General features: G+C 34.0%; 1 protein-coding gene and 1 pseudogene across 1 annotated transcript; one reads left to right on the top strand and one right to left on the bottom strand.

The window, feature by feature from the left end:
- Window positions 1-1,891: 1,891 nt before the first annotated feature.
- On the bottom strand, window positions 1,892-4,473 carry LOC143615800 (UDP-glycosyltransferase 76B1-like; annotated as a pseudogene).
- Window positions 4,474-16,340: 11,867 nt separating this feature from the next.
- Window positions 16,341-18,410, top strand: LOC143615805 (coniferyl alcohol acyltransferase-like). The gene is made up of 3 exons (XM_077088831.1): window positions 16,341-16,822; window positions 17,210-17,767; window positions 18,003-18,410. Exons 1-3 carry the CDS (start codon window positions 16,406-16,408, stop codon window positions 18,408-18,410), a joined length of 1,383 nt encoding a protein of 460 aa, XP_076944946.1. The 5' UTR covers window positions 16,341-16,405.
- The last annotated feature ends 1,051 nt before the right edge of the window (window positions 18,411-19,461 follow it).

The following is a 19,461-nucleotide window of genomic DNA, read 5'->3' as shown; positions in this document are numbered from 1 at the left end:
TGCAAAAACAATATTTTATATTCTTTTCTTTTATGCAACTTGTTTACACCCCTTTTTTGCTTTTGTGACAACTTTATGTTTCTTTAAACACAAAACTAAACCAACATACACAGGAAATCGATTAAACAAAACTTTGCAAATCTGATTTTCAAAAAAAAAAAAAAAATACAATCACGATTGAAACAAACCTTCACGATTGAAACTAATCACAAATGCTTCAGAATTGAACCTCACTCGTTCAATCAGAATACACCCAAACAAAAAAAATAATCAAACCTTCCTTGTTTGATTTGACGAATTTAGCAGCAAGCAATCAAGCCTAGCAAACTATGACTGGACCTATCTCTTTCTCAATCGCTAAACCAGAATCTGATAGAGAACCCGATGACACGATCGGGGACGACCTTCTTCCCCACCGCGATTATGTCTGACTCACATAGCAACAATGGGCTCTTTCTACTAGCGACAACAACTTAGTTGATTATTGATTTCTTAAACCTGGCTCTGATACCAACTTATGACTCGATTGATAAACAAACACGAACTAAACGACTAACTCTTGTTTATGTCAATCAGAAATATAACTCAAAAACTTATTACAATCTCTCAAACTTTAACTCGGTTCGATTCTTGATGAACCATAACTTAGTTGCATCTAGATGAACCATAACTCGGTTGCATCTCATGTGTCTATAGATGAACCGAGTTACATCTCACATGCTCTATAATGTCTAATCATAACTTGGTTTATATAGACTAACCTAACTTGTTAGCCAAGATATTAACTATTATAATTACATAACAATTAAAAAACATAACCAACTATGGCCGACTTGTCATTATTGGTCCCTCAAGTTCAATGACTTGTAACTTGGGGTCTGAAATTACGTCTAACAAGATTCAAAATGAACGAGCTTAGAAAGGTTCAGAAAAACCAGTTGAAAGATATCGTGAAAGTGGGAGCACATAGTATTATGTTTGTTGCAGGGTTTTGCAACAGCGGGACCACATATCGTGTTTTAGTTGATGTTCGAGGCTAACAGTGGGTTAGAATCAATATTCCAACTGTAAAAGTCTCTTTGGTAGATATTTTGCTTAAAAGGGACAGTGGTTGTTTCTCAGTTCATCTCAGAATCCGACGAGAAGCATGTAGAGAAGAGAAAGAACGAGTCAGGGGCATGTTTAGCCATGAATTATGTGTTGGAGCCTGGGGAGCTTCAACCGACCTTCAGTTAAGTTAACTGATGAGAGGGCCCCAGTAACCAGGAAAGTTGAGAAGATTACTAGATGTTCAAGTGTTCACAGAGGATGGAAGTTGTCGATTATCAAGCCTCCAAGTGGGAGATTGTTGGGTTATGGAGGCTCAACTGGTAGTCCCAGTTCATTTTAGAAGACATAACTAATGGCAGTAAATTTAAAGGGCATGCGGGTCGATTTTAATTTATGTTAGGCCCGTTTATTAGTTTTTTGGGGAACAAGTTGTTAACCATAATCTTATAATTATAAATAGATATCTTGTAATTGTAATTGTAATTCCAAATCATGAGTGGTGAGAGACAAATCAATAATGAGTTTCCTGGTTGTAGCCCGTGGATGTAGGTCGGTTTAAACTGAAGCACGATAAATCATCGTGTTCGTTTATCGCTTTCGTATGTGTGTGTTTGGTCGTGTGTTCATATCCTAACAGTAAACACCTTCTCGACCCCTCAATTTTATCCTCTATTACATACAAACCCGTGACTCACCAAACATATACTAATATTCATAATTCTTCTAAAGAAATTACAAGAAAAAGTAGGGGAAAGTAAAAACATTAAATACACGAAGAACAAATAAAAATTACTCTATGCTTTTTATTTGAAATTGAAATCATTTGAGGATACAAGTTTTAAATCCACAATTTTTCTCTCCATTATGTACATGAAAGAGAGAAGGATTACATAGATATAGTTAGAATGATGAAATATAGTTAACTAAGTTGTTTAATGACTGACTAGAAGAGCCACCTTCGGCAAGGGAGAGGTTTACCTTCTCCTTCAGACAACTTATTCTCTTACGCATTTCTTCTCCTTCTTGATCCATCATTACTCGTCTAATCGTCGTCTCAATTCCCACCCTTTCATACCCATCCTCCAACGATATGCCAATCTTCCAAACGTCACTCACATATCTTGCGTTTATTGGTTGGTCAGAAAAACGTGGGGTACAAATCATGGGAACTCCTTCACATATGCTTTCTAATGTTGAATTCCATCCATTATGAGTCCAAAAACACCCTGTTGCCCGATGAGCTAGTACTTCTTGTTGAGGAGACCATTTCACTATGCGTCCCCTCTCGCCCATTTTTTCAAGGAAGTTTTTTGGTAATGACTCGAGCCATTCTGTACCAACAACCATCCCTGGTCGAACAACCCACAAAAATGGTAACCCAATATTAGCCAACCCATGGGCCACCTCTTGAAATTCTGACTCAGTAATATGTGCAAGACTTCCAAAACTAACATATACGACCGACATGGGACGTTGTTTATCTAGCCATGCGAGAATGGTTCTGTCTTGTTCAATCAAGCTGCTCGTAGACGCTGAGAAGTACTTGTGGAATGGACCTAAAGTGAAGCTTGGAACCGAAAAGTCTTGGGAGATAGCTTCTAGAGCCAATTCTTCGAGTTCTTTGAAGGTGTTCCATATTATCCCTGATGATGCCTTCATTTGATTAAGCATGTTAGTGGCAAAGTCCCGCATACCTCGTGGGTTGGCTCACTGGCTGTAATCTTTTTGACGTCTTTAAGTTTCAAAAGTTTCAAAAATGGATATTCGGGCAATGATGCTTCATTATCTGAATGTGAAACATCGACACAACATTCAAAAAAGTATAAATTAAAACCCCTATAAAGATATTATTGTGATGTAAACATTACTATTTTGAAGTGAAAATGGTCTTCTGCTATATATGAAGGACAATTTGATAAAAAGCTTCTCAAAATAGCCATTTGAGTTTCTACTTTTCAAATATAGTCAAATCCAAAAAGACCCGATTGAAGGTCCACACAACAATACAACCAAACAACTTACACATGTACTGAATTTGATATAAAAATCCTATAAAATAATGATATACAAAAAATTAATATCTGGTTTTTTTAAGTATTAAATTAAGAAACAGTTTTATAGTAAAAAAGGCGGGTCGCGAGTCTCACCAAACCAAGATAACTTTTAAACCGGGTTATAACATCTCATTTATTTGTCGAACCCTTTCATCATCAAATTTTAAGTATATTATTAACTTGCTTACATTAAATACAACAAAAATCCTAAAAAATATTAAAATTTAGAAACGAATAATGCAAAACAAACGAAACTTTTAAAAGCTCTCTGGTTGCTCTCTACATTCTCTCAAGTCACCAGATTGTATTATTTGTAAATGGAGGCTTCTCATGCATTTGACCCGAATTCACGGGTATGGGTCTTACCAAACCCATATATTCTTTAAACGGGTTATAACTAAATTAAAAATTAATCTTACCAAATTATTGATGTGAAAATCCTATAAAATAGGGATATACTAAAAAATTATTATATGATTTTTTTAAATGATATTATTTATAATTAAAAAAACAATTTTATAGTAAAAAATAAGCGGGTCCCGGGTCTCACCAAACCCATGTAACTTTTAAACCGTGTTATAACATCTTAGTTATTTGTGAAACCCTTTTATTAACAAACTTTAAGTATATTATTAATTTCCTTACAATAAATAAAGTTAAACTCAAAAAAAGTATATAAATATTAAAAAAACAAATAATGTAAAACAGTCCCCGTAATATGGGGGATAAAAAACTCGTTACACATAAAGATATGAGATGAATTAGAACGATATCGATATATTTAACTGACCTTATTTTGTCAGGTTAAAGCAAGCCTTTTTATCGTAAGCGGGTAAAGCGTAATAAGAAAGGGCGCTTCCGAGATTGGTTGTTCGAAGAACCATCCAAGGTAGCTTCAAATCATCAGCCACAGCCTGCGTGAAGTAGAAAGCCGCATCTGAGATTACACAAGCAACCCTTTCTTCACTTGGTTCAGTCAACAACCCAGCGAGACAATCCCTAAACGGATCTACACAACTTTTATTTAAGTACTCAAGATAATAGCTAGTGTCTCCTCTAGTAGACAACTCGCTAGCTATCTCGTAGAAGTGGTCCTTGATGGGCTTAAAGATGAAGTGAGGATAGTTGGAAGGATTAGGAGAGTTGTATTCAGCATGTATAATGGTAATCTTGAAACCACGCGTGTGGAGAATGCTAGCTAACTGAAGCATAGGACTGATATAACCCTGGAAAGGTAGCGGAAACAATATTATTCTCGTGCAAGTTGTTGATCGAGGAGTGATATCGCGGCTTCCATTGGTTGTCTCCATATTTATCAAGGCTCAAAGCTGTAGAGCCAAGAAGAATGAAAGTTTATGAATTAGTTTTCACATACCACATCATATGATGGCTATATTTATGTTTTTTATGGCATATGTGTTTCATGTGATTAATTTGTCAAAATATGAGTGTTGAGTATGATTAAAACGTTCCATTATATGCATAGTTTACCTGCTATTATAATGTTATTCAATATTGATGACTCAAATAGATTTGACTCCTAGCTACACCTGTTAAACGTGACCTGAAAAATATATTGTTAAGACCGTGACCTAATAATATAATATCATACGTGACTTTATAATCATAAAATATAATTAGTAAAAGTTTATAATAATATAAAAGTTAAAATGCCGGTTTGATTTACACGAAGGCTTACAATCTCACGCTCTAGCGGTAAAGCTAAATATAAATGTCGTTTATTTTTGTCCAACATCAACGAGCGAAACAAATGTCGAAATCGATATACAATTCATACATGAAAAGTAGGGGTGGAAAATGGGTCGGGTCGAAATGGGTTAGGGTCAGAATGGGTCAACTAAAAAATGGGTTGTTTTGGTTCGGGTCGGAACGGGTTAGGGTCAACAGGTACGAGTCAGAACGGGTCCGGGTCAGAATGGGTCAAAGTCGGAACATGTCAAAATGGGTTTCGGGTTGTTTCTTTTAGAAACGAGGACAACGGACTAAATGTTTTAGTTTTTGTTACATTTTTTGTTATTGTTTCATATTTTGAGTTATGATTTTTTTATTAATTTTTTGAAATTTTTTAGGTTTTTTTTAAGATTAAAAAACCCCTAAAAAATTCAAAAAACGAAATAAAGAAAAGTCATAACTCAAAATATAAATAAAAAACAAAAAAAGAAAAATGTATTCGTCGTTGTCCACATTCATAAAAAAAAACCTCGACAAATTAACCGAAACAGTATAGTCGACGAAAACGAGACAAAAAACCGAAATCGACCTGTCCAATGCTAAAACTCGTGTCGGCACGAAACCTGATTTGAGCCAAAACCTAAACCGATCTCGTTCCAATCCAAAACCCGTTTCAAACCCGAACATGCCACTTTTCCTTAAGGCACTACCCCATATCGACCCATGTATTTAAATCTGTCGACCCATTTTGACCCGAAAATAAGAATGTGAAATTTCAAGTGACCCATTTTAACTCATTTAATTAAAACATATGACCAAAACCAACCCATATAAATTTTAAAACAACCTAAATTGACTCATTCGAAATGGTTTGGGTCAATGTTGCCACCTCTAATGAAACGGTATGACTTGGTCATATTTGAGTACTCAATGTACCCTTTGATTCTCAGTACGCATACATCTTTACAAGGGGTCTCGTGTGCAATCTTTTTAACATGTTTTGGTCGAGTTTGAGTGTCTTTCCTACTCTGGTAGAAAGACAAAATGGTAAAAAACGTCATTTATGTTTGCATGGTTTTTCAATGGACGTCATTTGGCATACTTAATAACAGAAAACATCCTTTACGTTTCAAAACCCTATCACATTATGTCCTTTGGCAATAACCTAGTTAACTTTCTTGTTAAATCTGGTCATGTGCATCCCACATGAGGGTATTTTTGTAAATCTATAATTATATTTAACAAGTTTTTTCATCCGCGCTTCGCCGCGGAGGCGTATATTATATGTTGAATATAACACTAATATAATAAAACTTGCATGCACAAATGTATTAGTATTGATATTTTATTATAACAATGGTTAATGGTTAAAAAATGATAGTATGGAAAAATGAGTGGTTGAGAATTGATACTTGTGTATAAATGTATCAGTATTGAAATTTTATTATTATAACAATGGATGAAAAGTGATAGCATGATAAATGAGTGGTTGAAAATTGATAGTTTAATGAATAGTAAATTTAGTTAGATGATGAAAAATTGGTTTTTGATATATATATAATAATCAAACAAAAAAACATGAGTAAAGTGCCATGTTCGTCTTTGTGGTTTGGCAAATTATGCGAATTTAGTTCAAAAAGTATATTTTTTGCATATGAACCCTTCACATTTCGCAGTTATTGCCAATTACATCCAAATTACTAACCCCGTTAAATATAATCGTTAAGTCAGGGCTAGACATATCTTTTCATCCTTTCTTTATTATAATACTTATTTACTGAAGTGTGGTTTTCGTCCCTCTAGTTTGTCCAAATATGAAGTTTTAATCCAGTAGTTTCAAATTTGCAATTTTCTTCCTTATGGTTTCATTTCACTTGCAATTAAACCCGAATTCCCTAATATTTTTAAGTCTAGTCATTAAACCCATCAGTGTGCCATTCACGTGAGGGGCAGTTTTGTTCCTTGTTTTTTATTCCTTTTTCTCCAAATACACCCCAGCCCCACAGGTGAGGGGGCTTGCGAATTAGGACTAAAGTTTATTTATGGAGAGAAACGATAAAACTGGTTGTCACGTGAGGGGCATGCAAATGGGTTAGCGACCAAAATTAATGAGGTTAATAAATTCAGGTTTGGTTGCAAGTGAAATGAAACTACAAGTATGAAAATTGCAAACTTGAAACTATTGGACTAAAACCGCAGATTTGGATAAACCACAAGGACGAAATCCGCAGTTCACTAAAATAAGTATTATAATAAAGAAATAGTGAAAAGACATGTTTAACCCTAAGTTAACGATTAAATTTAACGGAGTTAGTGATTTGGATGTAACTGGCAAGAACTGGGAAACGTGAAGGGTCCATATGCAAAAAAGAAAAAAAACTTTTTGGACTAAATTCGCATTATTTGTCAAACCATAAGGACGAAAATAGCACTTTACTCAAAAAACATCTTCTTCTCAAAACAAAACCTCTACGATTCTTTTTCTCTGATACCACCACCAACCCAACACCCAACAATACCAGTTGCCGACAACCGCCGCACCTCTGGACTACCGCCGCCGTCGTACCACCGCACCTATGGACCTCCACCGCCGCACCTCTGGACCACCACCATCGCATCTCAAGACCACCACCGCCGCACCTCTGGACCACCACCGCCACACTGCCGCTAGCATACGGTTCCACCTTTTGCCATTAGCCCACTACTCCTCTTCGTCATCCACACCATCGTCATCCGAGTGGAGGTCCGCCAGAGCCACCTACTACGCGGCAGCCGACCCACGACAACGTCGGCGGCGCGTGCAGGTACAACGACCAACCGACTGTTGTGATCACCACCCCTCTCTTTTTTCCCCAATTTCTGATTTGTGAAACTACAAAACCCTAATTTCTGATTTACCCCAAATTGCAACTCACGATTTCATATAAAGTTGATGTTGTTCAGTTGAATGATTTCAATCTCCTATTGTTGGCTGGTGATGTTTATGTTGCAGAAGAGTGGAACGGTCGTGGTGTTATAGATGGAGATGAATATGAAGGTGGGTGGAAGGGGTGGCGGCGGAAGGTGGCACTAGCATCAGGTGGTAGTTGTTATTTAGTCGGTGATGGACTGATGGTGGTAATGATGTGTTCTTGAATGTTGAGATAAGGAAGATGAGGGTGAGTGGTGATGGTGAGTGAAATGGTGAATTGTAGTTGCCAGTAGATTGAAAGAGAGTTTAAGAGAGAGAAAATATTTTAGAGTTTTTAATTTTAATAATTAAATAGATATGACAAAATTACCCTCATGTGCCTTGCACATGACCTGACTTAACAAAAATATTTAATTGGGTTAGTGTAAAAGGATATATCATGATACAGTTTTTAAATATGAAGGATGTTTTCTGTCATTAAGTTTGCTAAAGGACAACAACTGAAAAAACATTCAAACATAAAGGACTAGTTTTGCCATTTTGTCATGGTAGAAATTTGGAGGAATATTAACAAAGACCTTTAACAAAGATATATTTACACAATTGTAATTGCCTTATTGTGATTAACAATTATTGAAAGTCAAATATGCATACATATCTCAACCTGTTTTATATCGATATCTCTTCCTCGTTTAAGTCACTCTTTCTCATTTGTCTTTGGTTTGCTTTTATAATTCCTTTGTATTTAAAGGGGTTGACCTGCTTTATTTTACTCTAATAAAAAACAAATAATAATAAACTTTTGGCACCATTGATTTCTTCAAAAATTTCCATTAATCTATAGTACACATGATTAGTTAATTTTTTTTTTTCATTAATCTATAAATTCCCATTGGTGTTGAATTGTGTAAATATAAATCCCGAACAAACATAATGTACAAAACTAATTGTATGATATTGATACGGTGTTTTGGAATAAAAAATCTTTGACCGATACGGTATCAGAATCATGCGATCTTGTAATGGATTACTTTTTGGTGTAGTGATCAAGGGTATATAGGTGCACATAAATATCGTGTATATAGTCTCACCACCAAGCAATTTGTTATCATCCCTTCCATCCCCGGAGGCCAGAGACTTCGTGAAATCATCCGTTTTATGGCTCTAGCATATCATCGAATAGAGTGTGCCACTACAAAGTTGTTTGTATTCGTTCTTTAGAGCATTGTGCAGGGTTATTTCAGATTCAAATATGCTCATCTAATACTACGAAATGGAAGATTTCTAACGAATCTTTCTTTGTGCATAAACCCATCTTCCGCCACGGGGCTTACTAGAATGGAGTTGTTTATTGGGTTCCCCTTTATCACGATTACATGTACTTTAAAATAGATGATGAACAATTGCGTTTCCCTTGCCGTAGGGGTTGGTGCCTTCCAAAGTTATGACAATGTATTTTGGGGAATCAGGAGGTCATCTACATTTAATATTATACAATAATCAAAAAGAAATATGTGTGAATATGTATGAGATGATGAGCGATCATTCAGGGTGGTTTTTCAAGGGTATCACCGATGGCCTAATTTTGTCGGTAAAGGTGATTACCAATGGAAATTCGGTACTAACTACGTACTAACTGGTTATCCGAAATATGTTAGTAATAACCTAGTTTACTACAGATTGTGGATTGATATTACCGACACACTTTTTTGTTGTATAATTAGCGGAGTTAAAGTTAAATCTTGTGTTTTTTTTTCTTGAAACGTCTAACCTAAAAACTAAAACTCTTAAATGGCACAATCTTTGTGAGTCTTTAACTCTTTTTTTTAACTTGCTATGAGTTAAAGGAGATGTCACTAATCAAATGTTGATATATAAGTACTAGAGTTCTTGAAGACCGCCACTAAAAAGAGCATTTCCTCGACATAATAGATTGGGTGGAAGAACAAAAGCCACGATCATTAATATCAAAGGCCTTTGCCGGGAAAGGTATGTCATTCTCGATGTCAACATGACAGATTCGAGACCATGGACGAGATAGATATTGGGTGGTGATGGAGGCCCAAGTATTGAAGGGTGCCATGTTATATTTGGAGGCCCATGATCGTGTTTCCAAAGGTGACCCACGAAAACGGACATAACTTGGCCTACGAAGCTCTGTTTCAAGCCAACGACAAATCAAATCGAAGCTTGAGACGAGGAGCACGTTGTGGCAAACAGCCTACGACGCCTACGACAGTTTGGCCCTTGTCCGAAGCCCAAAAACGCATCCTAAATAAAGTTATGGGCATTTTTATGTTTTTTCAACAGTTTTTACATTTCTATTTTTGGGTTTATGTTTGGCCCATGACCTTGTTGGGCCCATTTAGAATTTGGAAGTTGCTTATGTAATCTGAAAAGTCAGACTTAAATTTTATCAATAAATATTTTTCTCTTCATTTTCCTTGACATTTGGGTGGGATTTGCGAGTTTGAGAAGTTCATCTCGGGCATTCACAGAATCAACGTGATTCGATATTCATTATCGTTTACCGCTGCATCAGGTGGGGTGGGTAAACTGGCATTAAGATCTTGCCATGTCCCATCTGAAAGGATGGATTGTTTTGTGATGACAATTGGCAATCCAATAAACAATGAGGATTGGGTTGTTTTCACCCATATGCCGAAGAAACACATGGACTACATCGAGGCACATGTTGGTGATCATATCATCAAGACCTTAAATGCCTATTTCCGATCAAAAACACCCACTCGTATAATACCTTATTCTTGTGTTGCATAGCTAGAGTGATATCGATGTTCCATTCTGATTAAGTGTGTTTGCTTGCTATTAAACATTGATGGTGCTTGGTTTAAACGTATACAAGCTGATGGCTTCAGTACTAGTGTGTATTTGATTTATATTCTAGTTTATGGAAATACTGTTTATTAAGCATGGAGATGTTGTCTAAGTACTAGATTTCTACTTGAAGGAAACTTTGTAGTTGATTAAGAGAGGAAATATATCTCATCTCCTCTCCATCTATTGATGCAAATAATGTAACATGTTGTTTGGATTAGAGCTAATGTGTCAACATTACAGAAAACTAGAACAAAACATAATGTTCTAATTAAAACTCATTCCCTTGAGAACTTGTGGCAGAATTAGAAAAATACAATAAAACAAACGCCACTAAGCTAAAAGTTGTTCATATATGGAAAACAATAGTAGTGATGGCCAAATCGATAACAAAAAAGCCAAGCAATACAATGATTTAGAGATCATGAATCAATATGAACATAAATGGTTACTAGTAATAAGAGTGGATAAAAAAGTTAAGAGAGCAACTGGGAACTTAGCAAAACGATCAAAACAATTTGCGATTTGCGAACATTAACGCAGAAAAACCATATGGTTAAATAAGTCATGTATATATATATATATATATATATATATATATATAGGGTAAGGATCCTAAGAGAACCCTTTGCAAATTGAGAACTTTGAGAACCATTTTGGACCACTAAAAACACCTTTAAAAAATATTTAAAATAATCATAAAACAAAAAATAACAAAAATTTTAAAAAAGTAAAAAAACCAAAATTCTTATATTTCATTCTGGTTTCATTAAAAAAATAAAAAAAATACAAAAAAAACAAAAAAAAAAACGTCGTATTATACACATATGTATAATTTTATATAATTTTAGTTACGTAATATACACATATGTACAATATCATTTATCTTAAATTATACACATGTGTACAAAAAAAAAACATGTAAATATACATAATGTATATATTATACATATGTGTATATAATTTAGTTAAACCGAGTTTTTTTTAATGAAACCGGGGTGATAAAATAAGAGTTTTGGTTTTTATACTTTTTTGATTTTTGTGTTTTTTTTTTATTTTATGATTTTTTTTATTTTTGGGTTTTTTGTGGTACAAAATGGTTCTATCGAGTCAGCTCGTGTTAGTAAACCTCTATCGAGTCCTAACTGAAAAATTGATTTGTTTATTTAATTATTATACATTAAAATTACTAAATTAATTTAAAACAAAACTGAAAGAACTTAAAACAAAGGCAACATAAACTCTCATGAAAACTGACATATGACACAGGGAACCACCTAGGCAAGCTATCCTAACGACACTCAACGAGACTCGGGATCTAACGTACACATGTAACCGGTTTCTACTGATAAACTAGACAAAACTAAGGGCAACTAGATCTCCAGTCGATCTCACTAAGAACCCCAAAACACATCTAGAAAGTGGGATACAATCACAGTGAAATTTCCAAGTACTCTAATGATAAATTTCTTGTCGGTCTTAGTATATCACAAGCTCCTCTCAGGTTCGTACTTTTAACAAACCTAGGAAAAAAGGGGTAATTCAATTTTAATGATTTTAATAACCCAGACTACAAATTAACATAACTGATTCTAGATAACCAATCGATGTCTCGCAATGCCTAACTAAACCAATAAAGCAACAAGATAACCCAACTCTCAATATCTAGGTTAGACTATTAAGAGGTGGACAACAAGGATAACTAAGATTGATATACGAATCCTATGGAAGGCCTTAACCACAACAAAATCGAAAACACCAAGAAAACAATTTAGACAGGTAATCCTAGATTACACGAAACTAATTCTTGCAAACAAGATCACACGGGACATCAATTCATTCAACCATGAACAATCATAGAAATAAAACACACAAAATTATGTCATAAAAATCAGAACTTGACAATAGAAATCCAACACATGCTCGTATAAAACCCGATAAACTAGTTAAATTATCATTATTCTTTTATTCAACCAAACCTAGGTAGTTCTAACAAGTTTAGCCTCTCATAATAATAATAATAATAATAATAATAATAATAATAATAATAATAATAATAATAATAATAATAATAATAATAATATACGAATCATTCTAATTGCCACTTCTTATAAACTCACGAGAACTTGGCACTCATTATAAACAATTTTTAGCCCAAGTCACCTCATTGGGCTCATTCTAATTGTTGCACAGCTCTCATGTTTTTTTGTTGCTTGTTTTAAAACCAACGAGAGTTGATTAACTAGAACTGGACTTAAGCATTTTATTTACGTTTCAACTAATAGAATAAATAATTCAGACTTGAACCAATTTAATTGTCACAACCATGATTTATTTTATTTTCTAATTTTCTCGCCTAAGTTTGTTTTAATTAAAAAAAAATTAATCTTTTTAGCCCGTTCTCTCGTTAACATATCAAATTCAAATACAAATTAACGGAGAGTAATATTGAATTAAAAACGAACCCGAAGGCTCTTAAAACGCGTGGGAGAGATTTATAAAATATGTATAATTTTGAGCATGTCATAGCCCAACCACCGAGCAAAACATAATTGATAGCATGAATGTGCAATCGAATGCGCAACCAAAAGCATGAAGGCGCGTGTAACAAAAAATATAAACATTACAAAATAAAGAAACTAGATTACATGTAAGTGGTTGTTAATTAGGGACGAAAAAGAGTGTAGCAGGTTCATGAGGTAATTCAAGCAGATGCTTAGAGTTTTTATGTTCACTTCTTCGCTCTGTATTATTTATATACATTGCATAATATCGTGCGTAACTATTTATATATGAATAACTGTGTGAAACTATATTACCGTTTTGATTTGGTTCAAATTTTCTTTTGTTTAGACCGCAAACCAAATTAACCAAACATGTTTAGCATTTTTAACATGTTTGAAGATGTATAATATGTCAACTTACAGAAATCTTCTAAAACAGTTGGCATCTCCAAGTTGAACTTTGTAAGATATTTGTTAAAATGTTAAATCATATCCATTTTTGTATGTATTGTCAAAGTTCATGCATATATACATTTAACAAATTTATCAAACAAGTGCCATCTCCAAGTTGGGGGGCACTCATACTCTCATACATAAGTTGAAATTAAGGAATCATTTTTAGTCATCACCAACAATGTATAAAAAGTCAACTTCAATCCGCAACGTTTAATGTCCATTGCCAATTTTTGGTGCATGTTTAAATACCTAATATTAAAGTTGGTGAAGTAAATGATAATTAAATCAATTATATATAAGATAATTAAATGATTAATTTAACAAGTATCTTACTAAATGTGTTGCATGAGATAGCTTATTTATTTCTGAAAATGTCATATATCAAATATCATATATATTTAAACTAAGCATAAAATATCATATATGCATCTAAATACAGGTTTAAGTATCATATTTACCCATTTGATTGAAAAACAATTCAAAAAATATATTCATTTTACCTCATTGTTCGAAAAATTTAACATTTCATATTTTTGCATGTTTAACCCAAATAAAACTTTTATATTTACCCATAACTATATAAATTATTCTAAAAAAATATAAGATTCAACACATTTCTTTTAAAACAATTCAATATATGATCATTTTACCTTATAGCCGATCTAGTCGACCGTGTGAGATGTTGATCGAATATTGTTTGAACATGAGATTTCTTTTGTGTTATTCTATGCCGGCATGAATGTCCCTCTACCTATTCAGCTTACGTGTCATTCACTAGTTGGTTCCTTAGAGATTTACCTTGTTTTTATATCATAAAGTCGATGCTTGTTTTGTGAATATATTTATCCCACTTGTCTATTTATAAAACCTAGTATACAAAACGAGTAATAAAATTATTAGGATGTTAATTTAAAACAAAATTCGTTAAGAAACTAAATCCTTTGTTTTAGAAGTATGTGACATAACCAGTTGAAATTAAAAACTACAAATTGCATTAAATAAAAATGAATCTTTTCAGACATCTCAACACCCAGCACTATGTACAATTTATCATGTGAGCAACGAAATTGTCAAGCTAAAGAAAATTAAAACTTAATTTGAAACTTCTTCAACAAAATAATAATTGACAAAACAATCAAACAAAACATATGACATTAATGATAGAAGATTCGACACCATATGGTTATAAACTTATAAAACAATTAAGTTACCAAAACTATATAAGTGTATAGTAGTGTTTGCTAAATGAAAATTATTAACTTGTAACATAAATATATTAACAAAATAATGGTTTTTAGTTACATTCAAGACTTCAAATACAAAATACAAGACTTCAACTTAGGATTTGCGTTAACAAATACATGTGTAACAAATTAATGATGGATATATTAGTGACTCAAATGATATCTATTGTAATTTTATATTGGAATAACAACAAACAAATTTTGACGGATCTAAGTTTTTTTAACGAGTCATAATCCAAATAGTAAATTTACCATTAAAATTTGCATTACTCTATTTAGAGCATCTACAACGTTGGACCTTCGCGGACAACACAACATACCTCTATCTCTCTCTCATATGATTAACACTTGTTGGAATATATCGGAAATTATGAAAACAAAATAAAATTTGAAATGTTAAGAAAAATTTAAGACACCAAAAATGGTTTCAGATTTCTCCAACACCAAGGTCACCCCTGCAGCTGCACCTATCCATAATTTATTATGTTATGCAACATACATGATTTACAAAATGTCAAAATAAAGAAAACTATACAAACTTGTTCAAAAAAAATATTAATATAGCAATATCCCTCACTTGTAGCATAGTGGTAAAATGTTTGGTTCTCCTGAAGACCCACTTAAGTTCAATCCCCACTAGCGGCTTTTTAGGTGGAAAACGGTTGTCAAGTGACAGTTGGCGGTTGACTTTTCCCGGGAAACGGCCAAGACAAACTCTGAAGCCTGTATATGCCCAGTTAAGACAAAATAGTCTGGTCAGAGTAGAGCAACGAGACTCTCAAAATTAAAGAGTGCGGTGACCTAACATACAAGAAATTCGGCATTAAAAAAATAGTTAGATAAGCAATCAAACCAAAGTATATCATTAATGGTAAAAGATTCGTAATTGAAATGGTCACAATATTCCTAAGCATGAGACATGCAACATGAATCAACTAACTACTACATATACATATGATTGAAAAACAGCTATTTAAGTTACCAATATTATTTAATAAATAAAACATAGTTTTTGACATAAACGTATATTAAAATTAAAATGGCTGTTAGGATAACTCAAAAAAAAAAAAAATAACACGCACTCTATGGATTTGTGTTAATCATAAACCTTTTGTAACAGCGTTTGAAATTATCTCAAATACATGATTGGGCCTTCTTATGACGGGATGCCAACCGTCCATATTGATTTTGACGCTCTAGGATTTGCTCACCCAGGAACACAATTTCTTTGAATCAGGTTTCGAACTTGAGACCTCAATTAATTAGATCTCAAGCCTTAATCATTATTCTGTCACCCCCATATGATTGGAACAGAAGGTCAATGGTGCGTTAACTATGGATTTGTTTTAAGCACCAACTAATAGATAAATGAAGGCTAAGTGCCAGATATGATATCTACTCCTGACTTTTGTTTATACTAAATTAGCAACAAAAAGATAGATATGAAAGCTTAAAATTAGTCAAACCAGATAAAAAGATATATATGAAAGCTTAAACTAAATTATAATTGTTTTAACGGCGGATGCAACACCTACTCATGACTCAATACTATGCTATCTATATATACCTTCCATTTGTTAATAGTTAATACCAACCTGCATCTCTTTCTATATCATATTCATATCTCTTTCAATTCTTATCTTAAATTTTCAAAACATGGGTAGTGATGGTAACTATTTCTTTGTGAAGGTGATTGACAAAAGAGTGGTGCATGCAAAAGAACCATGGACTGACCATTGGTTACCTTTTACAAACCTAGACTTGCTTGTTCCACCTTTTGATGTTGGTTCTTTCTTTTGCTACAAGAAACCGGCACATGGCGATTTCCCGGACATTCTTAAAACCCTTAAAGATTCGTTATCTCGAGCTCTTACGTTGTACTACCCGCTCGCTGGCGAGATCCTGTGGAATGAGGCGGTTGGAGAGAATCAGTTTCGTTGCAACAACCGCGGTGTTGACTTCATTGAAGCCGTTGCGGACGTGGAGCTTAAGGAACTCAATTTGTATAATCCTGATGAGAGCATTGAAGGTAAATTAGTACCAAAGAAGCTGCATGGGGTGCTTGCCATCCAGGTAATTATATTCTAGTTACTTGTTAATATATGTAGTAATTTAATAATCATGTTTAAAATGTTTTATAGTGACAACTTGATGAATATGAATATCGTAAAAGGTTTAAAATTTTAATGCATCATGCCTCATGGAGATAATTATCATGCTAATGATTTCATTTGGTGTTATGAATCAAACAAATAAGTTTTTATATTAATAATCATGTACCAAATACAGCCAACAGTTTTGTAGTGACAACATGGCACACATGATCATTATTCAAATGTTCTCTAGGTCAACGTTAATACCATGTAATTGTATCTTAGTTTATGAAAAAAAATTATATTAATATGAATGGAATCAACTTATAGTAATAGAAGTAATATTATTGTCTACCATAAAATGCAGGTTACCGAGTTAAAATGTGGAGGTATAGTGATAGGATGCATGTTTGATCACCGGGCAGCTGACGGATACTCAGCTAACATGTTTATCTCATCATGGGCGGATATAGCTCGATTTGAAGCCCCGTCTATGGTACCCTCTTTTCAAAGGTCCATCCTCAATCCAAGGTGCCCAACCACTTATTCATCATCAATCGATGACGTGTTTGCTTTGTTTGAACCACCAACAAAGCCGGATCACGAGCAAAACAGTAGCGGTGATGATCATGTACTCATTAACCGCGTATATTACATTGAGGCCGAGCAACTTAACAAACTACAATTGTTAGCAAGTGAAAATGGTCGAAGGAGCTCAAAACTAGAGGCATTCACTTCTTTCTTGTGGAAGATAGTTGCACTGAGCATGGAAGACTCGGGAAATCACAATAAAATGTGTAACGTGGCTCTTGCGGTAGATGGACGGAGTAGGTTGAGTGAGGGAGATGGGGAAGAGAAAGAAAAACTAATGACTTCTCACTTTGGCAATGTTTTATCAATGCCATCTGGCTTGAAAAGATCACAGGTAATGAACTTATTTAAGGGTTACTTATGTTTTTTGGTTTGTAAAAGATTATATACATAATGCTGTCTCATTATTACTAATTTAGATGAACATATAATTAAGTTCTGATAAGAAACATATGTTTTGTTCTCAAATTTCTAGTTTTGCAGTAGTGCAAAAAATTAATACAATTCTATAATAAAAATATTTTATTAAATGTTTTAAAAAACGAATTTGCTTTGGTATTTGACATTAGGAGTTGAAGGAGATATCATTAAGCAATATAGCGACGGAAGTTCATGAGTTCTTGCAGACCGCCACCACGAAAGACCATTTCTTGGACCTAATAGATTGGGTGGAAGAGCGACGCTCAAAACCACTAGTAGCAATAGCATTTGCCAGCAAAGAAATGTCAGTGATGGTGTCATCAGGAACACGGTTCCACATCATGGACAAGATGGACTTCGGATGGGGTAAAGTGGTGTTTGGATCATGTCACGTCCCATATGGCAGGCAAGACTGTTACGTGATGACATTGCCAAGTCCAACCAACCACAACGATTGGGTAGTCTACATGCATTTGCCAATGGCACAAATGAACTACATCGAGTCCCATGCCGGTCACATGTTCAAGCCCTTAAATTCCGATTACCTCCAGATTTAACACATGTTATCGTATTCTTTACATGTATATTGGTTTGATATTTGTTTTATGTTAGAAAATATATTGTTCGTTGGTATGACAACAATAAAATGTTTCTCACGATTAACTATGTTAATTAGTACATCTAAGATCACATTATCGATAATAACAGTAAGTAGTTTGACCTCCTTTTTCCTTCTACGCACATGAAAGCCATCCACAGTAAAGTTTTCTAATTGCTGTTGAACATCAAGAACCATAATGCGCGTAAATGCACACCACCATGCCACGGCCCCGTCTATGATCAATTGTTCTGTCCATTAGTTCCGCATTTGTGTCTCTTTTAATGGATCAAATTAGGACAGCGATTACATTTCAGCATCCATGATTTCCTTAGTCAGCAAGAAACTTTTGTTTTGCATATTTAGTTTCTTGTATGTTGCATATTTAGTTTGTGTAGGTTAATCATTAATTAAAAAATGATATTTGTTCTTATATATTATAGAAATGTGAATTATGTTTTATTTTCTTAAGTAAAATCGACTAAAGTTCACCAATTAGATGTGATTCTGGCTGAGATTGACCACCTTTGATCGATTCTTACTAACCATGTGGAGTTAAAGAAACTTGTCTCGATGACATATCTTGTAGCGAGTACTCTGGGAATACTTGGCCTTGTAAACATACTTTTACAACATTGTCTTATAGTGACCATTTGTGCTCGTTGGCAAAAAACTCCGAAACAATCTATCCCGAAAACGTGTCATCATAATAGGCTCCATATAAAAAACATAAATTGACGACTTGTCGTCGTTATAGGTTCATTTATTTCATTTTCACTTTTCTTTTAATCAGCATAATTAATGGCCGCCAACGGGTTACTATTGACTTTATGGTATAAATTTTATTTGCCAGAACAGTTAAGGAACCCTAAGCGACGATAAGTGCCACGAGACCACCCACAACAACTTGGACCTTTAGTGATTACACTTAGGCAAAAACCCTAAAGGCGATGACATATCGTCGCTATAAGGTATAAAAATTTAGTTGTATCAAATAAACTTCCTTGAAG

This window comes from Bidens hawaiensis, unplaced genomic scaffold (assembly GCF_021521415.1).
Source record: "Bidens hawaiensis isolate Kalapana, Puna unplaced genomic scaffold, B.hawaiensis_p1.1 tig00044352_1, whole genome shotgun sequence".
Classification (NCBI taxonomy): domain Eukaryota; kingdom Viridiplantae; phylum Streptophyta; class Magnoliopsida; order Asterales; family Asteraceae; genus Bidens; species Bidens hawaiensis.
This window is presented reverse-complemented; position numbering and strand designations above follow the sequence as displayed.